The sequence below is a fragment of the Oncorhynchus mykiss genome, chromosome 22 (genome assembly GCF_013265735.2).
Source record: "Oncorhynchus mykiss isolate Arlee chromosome 22, USDA_OmykA_1.1, whole genome shotgun sequence".
Classification (NCBI taxonomy): Eukaryota; Metazoa; Chordata; class Actinopteri; order Salmoniformes; family Salmonidae; genus Oncorhynchus; species Oncorhynchus mykiss.
The window spans coordinates 3870546-3880000 of NC_048586.1; the positions used below are offsets into that span (position 1 = coordinate 3870546).

The 9455-nt window shown below is 40.9% G+C and overlaps 1 protein-coding gene across 6 annotated transcripts in view; it reads left to right on the forward strand.

The window, feature by feature from the left end:
• Positions 1-9455, forward strand: part of cdc16 (cell division cycle 16 homolog (S. cerevisiae)) — a 35375-nt gene that overhangs the window by 20561 nt on the left and 5359 nt on the right. For all 6 annotated transcript variants that reach the window (XM_036958517.1, XM_036958520.1, XM_036958518.1 and 3 more), the window contains 8 exons: positions 1573-1706; positions 2846-2925; positions 3056-3105; positions 3442-3515; positions 5163-5288; positions 5518-5670; positions 8207-8270; positions 8454-8515. In XM_036958517.1, coding sequence (XP_036814412.1) covers positions 1573-1706; positions 2846-2925; positions 3056-3105; positions 3442-3515; positions 5163-5288; positions 5518-5670; positions 8207-8270; positions 8454-8515 — 743 coding nt within the window. The remainder of the gene's footprint in view (positions 1-1572; positions 1707-2845; positions 2926-3055; positions 3106-3441; positions 3516-5162; positions 5289-5517; positions 5671-8206; positions 8271-8453; positions 8516-9455) is intronic.

The window sequence follows — 9455 nt, forward strand, 5'->3', positions numbered from 1 at the left end:
AGTAATCGCATTTGAGTGTGAATTATTATTATTATTATTATCATCATTTCATATAATTTCATAATATTGACTATGTTATGTTCAAATTTATGTCCATGTCTAGGAGAGAATGTATAGCCTTTGACGATGCGGTTGGTTCATTGCTTTTGCAGGGCGGCTCAGTTAGCCTATTATTATACTGAATTTGTATTTGATTTTGAAGTAAAAGGAATTTAAAAACAAATATTTTCAAAAATAATTGGATGACACATTACCTTTTTACAGTATATATCTCCACCGTGTGTTTCCATCTCTCCTTGCGCTCCTTTATGGAGTGCACAGAGGGGTTGTCAACAATTTTAAATATTTTGTAGTGAAGAAATTTTACTGTCGACGTTCCCGAACAGATTTCACTTTCCAAATGAATCACTGGGTAGCTGCAGGAACTGGGTTGGAGAGCCCATGGCATACAGTTTGGGCGGAATATCACCTGTCACGCAGCGAACGCATGCTCCTCAAAACAGTGGTTGAGGCGTGGAGTGGAATAAGTGTGTTCACATTTTACTTCGCAGCCGTTCGTGTTATGCACATGCACCACTGTAAAACCGAAGTAGCGCCATCATTGAAAAACGGACTGGCGGGAAAGGCGCACGCCCTCCGTTCACTATTCAGTTGCAAACAGATTACTTTTTTATTTTTTATCCTGCCCATTTGATAATGGGATGTTCTAATTTGACATATTAGTGAAGACAAGATTAAGTGAAGTATAGTCTGATGAGTGAAAATATGATAGAACAGCTGTGCAGCCTGCGGCAAGCATTTTTTGCAATTTGTTAAATCATCAATAGCCTATAGTCGCATCATGCAGCCCATGTCTTGATTTTCTAAGACATTATCATTCACAACTGAAGTTGCCAAATAACTAAATATAGGACCTGTTTCAAAGGGTCACTTTTATGCTCAACGTAGCCACGTATGTGCACTCTCTCCAGAATGGGAAAATATCCATTTCATTCATGTTGAGTATCATTGTTCTTACTATAAAATCATATAATATTAAATAATGGCATGGGACTTCTAAGCATATGTCTGCCAAATGAACAAGCCAGATAACATACAGTAGGCAGACTCGTTTTCTGTTCTACTGAAATACATTTTCTTTGTATCATGTTTCTTTAGACCTGACTAAAATAAATCATGGAGTTATTGTGATGTTGTATATTAAATTGATAAATCAGACTTTTTTAAATAGTCAATATTCCAAAGGCACGCATCAGCCACTTGGTATGCGTGGAGGCCTAGAGGCTTAACTTGCTTATGTTAACGGTCATTTACCGTGAGACGAACAGTCTTTTGCGTGACAATAACCGGCAGAAAGAATCTCACAACCGCCACAGTAGGTCATCGCCAATCATTTTGGATTTTGCCCTATAGTTCAGAATGAACCATATTACAATTAATCCTATTGTCGTATTGGTCATCTACAGCTGCCCTTGTCAGTCAACCAGTAACCATGACAGCATAACCCTAAAATGTTCTCCCCCCCCCCCCCCCCCTTTTGTCCCTCCATCCCTTCCTCTTTCCTTCCCTCAGTATAACAAACCCAGTGATATGGTGGTCCCAGAGATGGTCAACGGTCTCCAGGACAATTTGGATGTGGTGGTCTCCATCGCAGAGAGGCATTATTACAACTGCGACTTCAAAATGTGCTACAAACTCACATCCATGTAAGTTTGATAACTAATCGCTGGCCCACCTTAACCTTTTAACTAGAAATACATAGACTGGCTCCTCTTGAGATGTATTGGCAGTCTGCTGGTGGTAATCTGCAAAACTAACCTTTTTTGTTTGTTTATAACCTCAGTCTAAGTACCCCCCCCCCTCCCCCCCAACAGCGAAGCTAACATATGGAATGGTTTTAAGATGGTCATACCAAGGATCATTTCGCTATTTGATTTTGAATTTTAAGAACCCTTCAGGTATAAAAACAAATATATTATTTGATGAAATATTGAATTTGGCCTAACTACTATAGCCCATAGAAGCATTGAAAAATCATAAGGTTTTGAAATGTCTGTCCTATATTTAGGAGATATGACATTTTTGGGGGACACGTATTTAACGAATTGTTGGCACAAAACTACTTCAGTTCGTTGGTATGGGTTACTTTAAGATGAGTCTGCAGGTGTTAAAACGGCCAAACCTTTTTTTTTGTTCATAAGATCTTATGATATACACTTGAGTGTACAAAACATGAGGAACACCTTCCTAATATTAAGCTGCACCCCCTTTTGCCTTAGAACGGCCTCAATTCATCGGCCATGGACTCTACAAGGTGTTGAAAGTGTTCCACTGTGATGCTGGCCCATGTTGACTCCATTGCTTCCCACAGTTGTCAAATTGTCTGGATGTCCTTTGGGTGGTGGACACATCTTGATACACACGGAAACTGTTTAGTGTTGAAAAACCCAGCAGCGTTGCAGTTCTTGACACAAACGGTGCCCCTGCAACTAATAACCCCTTCTAAGGCACTTAAATATTTTGTCTTGCCCATTCACCCTCTGAAATGCACACACACAATCCATGTCTCAATTTTCTTAAGGCTTAAAATTCCTTCTTTAACTTGTCTCCTCCCCTTCATCTACACTGATTTGAAGTGGATTTAACAAGTGACCTAAATAAGAGATCATAGCTTTCACCTGGTCAGTCTGTCATGGAAAGAACAGGAGTTCTTACATGTTTTGTACACTCAGTGCATGTCTGTTGGAATATTATTCTCTCAGCTCAGTTCTGTGAATAGGGTATAAGTTGCATACTTATAATTTGGCCCCGTCTACATATCACCTGAATGTTTTGTTTCTTCAAGGGTGATGGTGAAAGACCCATTCCATGCCAACTGTTTACCTGTTCATATAGGAACACTGGTGGAGCTCAGCAAAGCAAATGGTAATACGGTTGATGCTCTCCTTTTTAAGTGTGTTTTATTAATACATACTCATGAAAGATAAATGTACATCTAAATTGTTTGGAGAGAGAAAATATGTACCATGATTCTCTGCTCTTTATTCCCCTACAGAACTGTTTTACCTTTCACACAAGCTTGTGGACTTGTATCCCAACAACCCAGTAAGTATAACCCCTGCTTTGTTTCCCACTACTTTCCTCTGCTATGAGTATACCCGCCACAGGAGGCTGCTGAGGGGAATACTGCTCATAATAATGTCTGGAGAAAATGGAATGGCATCAAACACCTACAAACCACGTGTTTGATACCGTTCCACTCATCCTGCTACCAGCCATTACCCTCCTCCCCAATTAAGGTGCCACCAACCTCCTGTGATACCCCTCTATACTTGCATCTTGACATTGCATATGTCCAAGCTCTGATTGGTACAGTATGTTTTTTTTTAATGGATTTAATATTTGACCACTAACCAAATGGTAAGCATTGTTTTCATCCAGGTCTCTTGGTTTGCTGTGGGATGCTACTATCTAATGGTCGGTCACAAAAATGAACACGCTCGTAGATATCTCAGGTACCAGATACCATGTTCTTATTGCCAGGCCTATTCAGCAGTCAGATGTTGATATCCAAATATTTTGATTCATTCACTTGCTGATGAATCAAATCTACACATTGCAAAGTACTATATACAGTACCAGACTAAAGTTTGGAGACACCTACTCATTCAAGGGTTTTTACTTTATTTTTACAATTTTCTACATTATACAATAATAGTGAGGACATTAAAATATGAAATGACACATATGGAATCATGTAGAAACCAAAAAACGTGTTCATAAAATCAAAATATATTTTAGATTCTCCAAAGTAGCTACCCTTTGCCTTGATGACAGCTTTGCACACGCTTGGCATTCTCTCAACCAGCTTGACCTGGAATGCTTTTCCAACAGTCTTGAAGGAGTTACCACATATGCTGAGCACTTGTTGGCTGCTTTTCCTTCACTCTGCAGTCCAACTTATCTCAAACCATCTTAATTGGGTTGAGGTTGGGTGATTGTGGAGGCCAGGTCATCTGATGTAGCACTCCATTATCCTTCTTGGTCAAATAGCCCTTACACAGCCTGGAGGTTTGTTGGGTCATTGTCCTGTTGAAAAATAAATGATAGGATGGCGTATGCTGGTTAAGTGTGCTTTGAATTCTAAATAAATCAGTGTCACCTGCAAAGCACCATCACACCACCTCCATGCTACACGGTGGGAACCTCACATGCAGGGATCATCCGTTCACCTACTCTGCGTCCCACAAAGACATGGCTGTTTCAACCAAAAATCTCAAATTTGGACTCATCAGACCAAAGGACAGATTTCCACTGGTCTAATGTCCATTGCTCGTGTTTCTTGGTCCAAGCAAGTCTTTTCCTCTTGTTGGTGTCCTTTAGTAGGGGATTCTTTGCAGCAATTTGACCATGAAGGCCTGATTTCATGCGGTCTCCTCTGAACAGTTGATGTTGTTTGTTACTTGAACTCTGTGAAGCATTTATTTGGGCTGCAATTTCTGACGCTGGTATCGAATTAACTTATCCTCTGCAGCAGAGGTAACTCTGGGTCTTCTTTCCTGTGTCGGTCCTCATGAGAGCCAGTTCCATAATAGAGCTTGGTTTTTGCGACTTCACTTGAAGAAACTTTCAGTTCTTGAAACGTTCCGTATTGACTGACCTTCATGTCGTAATGTAATGATGGACTGTCATTTCTCTTTTGCTTATTTGAGCTGTTCTTGCCATCAAATGGACTTGGCCTTTTACCAAATAGGACTATCTTCTGTATACCACCCCTACTTTGTCACAGCACAACTGATTGGCTCAAACTTATTAAGAAGGAAAGAAACTCCACAAATTAACTTTTAACAAGGCACACCTGTTATTTGAAATACATTCCAGGTGACTGACTACCTTACTAAGCTGGTTGAGAGAATGCCAAGTGTGCAAAGCTGTCATAAATGTGGTTACTTTTTTGGTTACTACATAATTCCATAGTTGAAATGTCGTCACTATTATTCTACAATGTAGAAAATTAAGAAAAAGCCTGGCATGAGTAAGTGTCAACTTTTGACTGGTACTGTATTACTTACATATTAATAATAATATTTACTCTGCATTCGTTCCGTGACTGAGTAGAATATCTCTTATTTACACTAACATCCTAATTCTGTCTCCCGCAGCAAGGCAACAACTCTGGAGCGGACGTACGGTCCGGCATGGATCGCCTACGGTCACTCGTTTGCGGTGGAGAGTGAACACGACCAGGCCATGGCTGCTTACTTCACCGCTGCGCAACTGATGAAGGGGTATGTACTGTTATTGAACCCAGACTCCCCTTCCACACACGCACATGGACACCCAGATACCCCCACAGAACAGAAAGTTATTTTCAATGACGGCCTAGGAACAGTGGGTTAACTGCCTGTTCAGGGGCAGAACGACAGATTTGTACCTTGTCAGCTCGGGGATCTAACCACTAGGCTACCCTGTTGCCCCAATTGACCCCTAACCTTTGCTCTCATCTCTTCTGTCCAGGTGCCATCTCCCTCTGTTGTACATAGGGCTGGAGTATGGCCTTACTAACAACTCTAAACTGGCCGAGCGCTTCTTCAGCCAGGCCTTGAGCATCGCACCAGAAGACCCCTTTGTCATGCACGAGGTGGCCGTGGTAGCCTTCCAGAACGGAGAGTGAGTAACACGCAGAATATTATTTTTGCATGGTCTCTATGCACACTCACAGGTCCCTGCACACTCAGGCACACTGACACTGACACTCCAACACAAACATTCACTACTTAATTTGCTCACAGTCATAATATGCACATACATTTATACTGACTCTACACACACGCATACCCACTGACATCCAATCAGCATATACGCTGCTGCTACTCTGTTTATCATACAGTTGAAGTCGGAAGTTTACATACACTTAGGTTGGAGTCATTAACTTGTTTTTCAACCACTCCACAAATTTCTTGTTAACAAAATATAGTTTTGTCAAGTCTGTTAAGTCATCTACTTTGTGCATGACACAAGTAATTTTTCCAACAATTGTTTACAGTCAGATTATTTCACTTATCATTCACTGTATCACAATTCCAGTGGGTCAGAAGTTTACATACACTAAATTGACTGTGCCTTTAAACAGCTTGGAAAATTACAGAAAATGATGTCATGGCTTTAGAAGCTTCTGTTAGGCTAATTGGAGGTGTACCTGTGGATGTATTTCAAGGCCTACCTTCAAACTCAGTGCCTCTTTGCTTGACGTCATGGGAAAATCAAAAGAAATCAACCAAGACCTCATAAAAAGAATTGTAGACCTCAACAAGTCTGGTTCGTCCTTGGGAGAAATTTCCAAACGCCTGAAGGTACCACGTTCATCTGTACAAACAATAGTATGTAAGTATAAACACCATGGGACCACGCAGCCGTCATACCGCTCAGGAAGGAGACGCGTTCTGTCTCCTAGAGATTAACGTACTTGTGTGAAAAGTGCAAATCAATCCCAGAACAACAGCAAAGGACCTTGTGAAGGTACTTTTGTATCTATATCCACAGTAAAACGCGCCCTATATCGGCATAACCTGAAAGGCCGCTCAGCAACTTTTTGGAGAAATGTCCTCTGGTCTGATGAAACAAAAATGGAACTGTTTGGCCACAATGACCATCATTATGTTTGGAGGAAAAAGGGGGAGGCTTGCAAGCTGAATAACACCATCCCAACCGTGAAGCACAGGGGTGGCAGCATCATGTTTTGGGGGTTCTTTGCTGCAGGAGGGACTGGTGCACATCACAAAATAGATGGCATCATGAGGTAGGAAAATTATGTGGATATTTTCAAACAACATCTCAAGGCAAAGCTTTGTTGCAAATGGGTCTTCCAAATGGACAATGAGCACAAGCATACTTCCAATGTTGTGGCAAAATGGCTTAAGGACAACAAAGTCAAGGTATTGGAGTGGCCATCACAAAGCCCTGACCTAGAAATGTTGTGGGCAGAACTGAAAAAGCATGTGCAAGCAAGGAGGCCTTATAAACCTGACTCAGTTACACCAGCTCTGTCAGGATGAATGGGCCAAAATCACCCAACTTATTCTGGGAAGCTTGTGGAAGTCTTTCCAAAACGTTTCACCCAAATTAAAACATTTCAAGGCAATGCTACTGAATACTAATTGAGTTTGTAAACTTCTGACCCACTGGGAATTTGAAAGCTGAAATAAATCATTCTCTCTACTATTATTCTGACATTTCACATTATTAAAATAAAGTGGTGATCCTAACTGACCTAAGATTGGGAGTTTTTACTAGGATTAAATGTCAGGAATTGTGAAACTGAGTTTAAATGTATTTGGCTAAGGTGTATGTGAACTTCCGACTTCAAATGTTTATCCTGATGCCTAGTCACTTTATGCTTACCAATATCTACCACTCTCAATCCAATATCCTTTCACATTGTAAATATGGTACTGGAACTGACTGACTGTGATGCTTGCTTTCTCATGTGTTTTTGTTGTTTTTAGAATTACATTATTTGTTATTTCACCATACTTGTACATGGGACATTTATAACTTAAGATGATACCAGTGTTGCAATATTTTTTTCCATGTCGAAAATGAAAACGCAAAGCAGACCAATGTCTTTAGTCCTTTTAAACCCTGCTGTATGTGTAACAATGGGCTGTTTTCCTGAAGTAGAATTTGCTTCTTGTTTTTCCCTTGTCACGATACTAACGTGTCGCGATACTGGCATCATCCTGGCCCTAACACATACATACTGGGATCATGTGTATTTCTACTCACACACAGACACGCACGTGCACCCGAATATGATGTAGAATACCTCCACGTGCACACATTTGGCTGAGTACTTTTCCTTTCGTGAGGGCCGCGACATCTTTGCCGGAAATCTGAACTTTGAACTCTTAGACGCAGCTGACCAAATTACGTAAGATTTTACTTCTGGGTTAACAGAGATTAGGTTGTGACTAAAAACACGGGTTCTGTCTATTTAGTCGGGAATAGATTATCCAACAGTTGTACCTGACAACGTGTCCACCATAGTTGCTGGAACTGTGCCGGAAAGGACCATTTGAAAAGACAATTTGAGCGAGCACAGTACTGTTCAGGCTGACACGATGTGTGAAAGGTACTATTGCCTTATTTTTATTTATTTATTAATGTGTGGATTTTGCTGAAATGTCTTCGGTTCTTCCCTTTTCAGCTGGAAAACAGCCGAGAAGTTGTTCCTGGATGCCATGGACAAGATCAAAGCCATTGGGAACGAGGTAGCTGCTCATTTCAATCGAGTGCCACGTATCATGCTCGAATCTTTAAGTTTTGGGACTTCTTAATCATACGACCAACATATTTACTGGCAGCCAGTATCGTGGAGTTGTAAGATTAATTTTAAGAGTTCTGTTCAATGCAAACATTCCTCTTTTGCCATGATTTCATTTTTTATTTGTCAGGTGACCGTGGACAAGTGGGAGCCTCTCCTGAACAACCTGGGTCACGTTTGTCGAAAACTGAAGTGAGTATGCATCCTCCTGGGTTGTCCATGTGCAACATGTGGAAGGTGTTGGTTAGATATCCACATTTGTGATATGGATGAATCCTGAGCTGAAATGTGGAGCAAACTGAAGCTAGCTAGCTTTAGCTCATCCAGAATATTTATAGCTGGATCTGTGACATACATCTTTTGAGGGGATGGAACTGAACAGAAAGGAAGTTCTGACTGGCATATCTCTGTATCTGTTGCTCTCCTATGATGCCATCGTTGTAATTTCCATGTTCTCATCACACTTATGGGATGAGTAGGCAGGCATTTATCTATTGTCTTCCAGGTACTACGTGAAAGGACAGGGATCCAAAATTAACCTGAGTGGTATTTCAGGTGGAGAGCCTGAGGTGATGATAGGACCTCTCTCTCCTCTGACTATTTTCAGAGAGACACACTTGCTCTCCTCAGTCCGTCTGTATAAGTAGGTCTCTAATTGAGTATTCATGCACAGATCTGTTCATGAATAATGCATAGGAGCCACTCAGCAGATCTAGAGAGAGGCTTTGCGGTACAAGTGGAGGTTTTGAAAAGGTTTGGGTACTTTATGTAAAGGGCAATCTTTGGTAATCTGCACCTTGCAGTTAATGTTTTGTTTTTATTTTAATAAAGGCTTCTTAACCCGAACTGCAGTGTGTACTGACCAATTGATTGAATCAGTTTAAGTCAAACTCCTGCGAATGACATACACATGGTTCAGTATTTGATTTGTACAAAACATGATGGGCTGTTTTCCTATGTGGTGAATTTGAAAACTACTACTATTTGGACACAGGTCTGAGAGAGGAAGATGTGTTTACATCTTATTTTGGATCTCTGAACACACCACAGGGGGCTGCTGAGGGGAGGAACGGCTCATAATAATGTCTGGAACGCTATCAAACACATGGTTCCACCTATTCTGCTCCAGCCA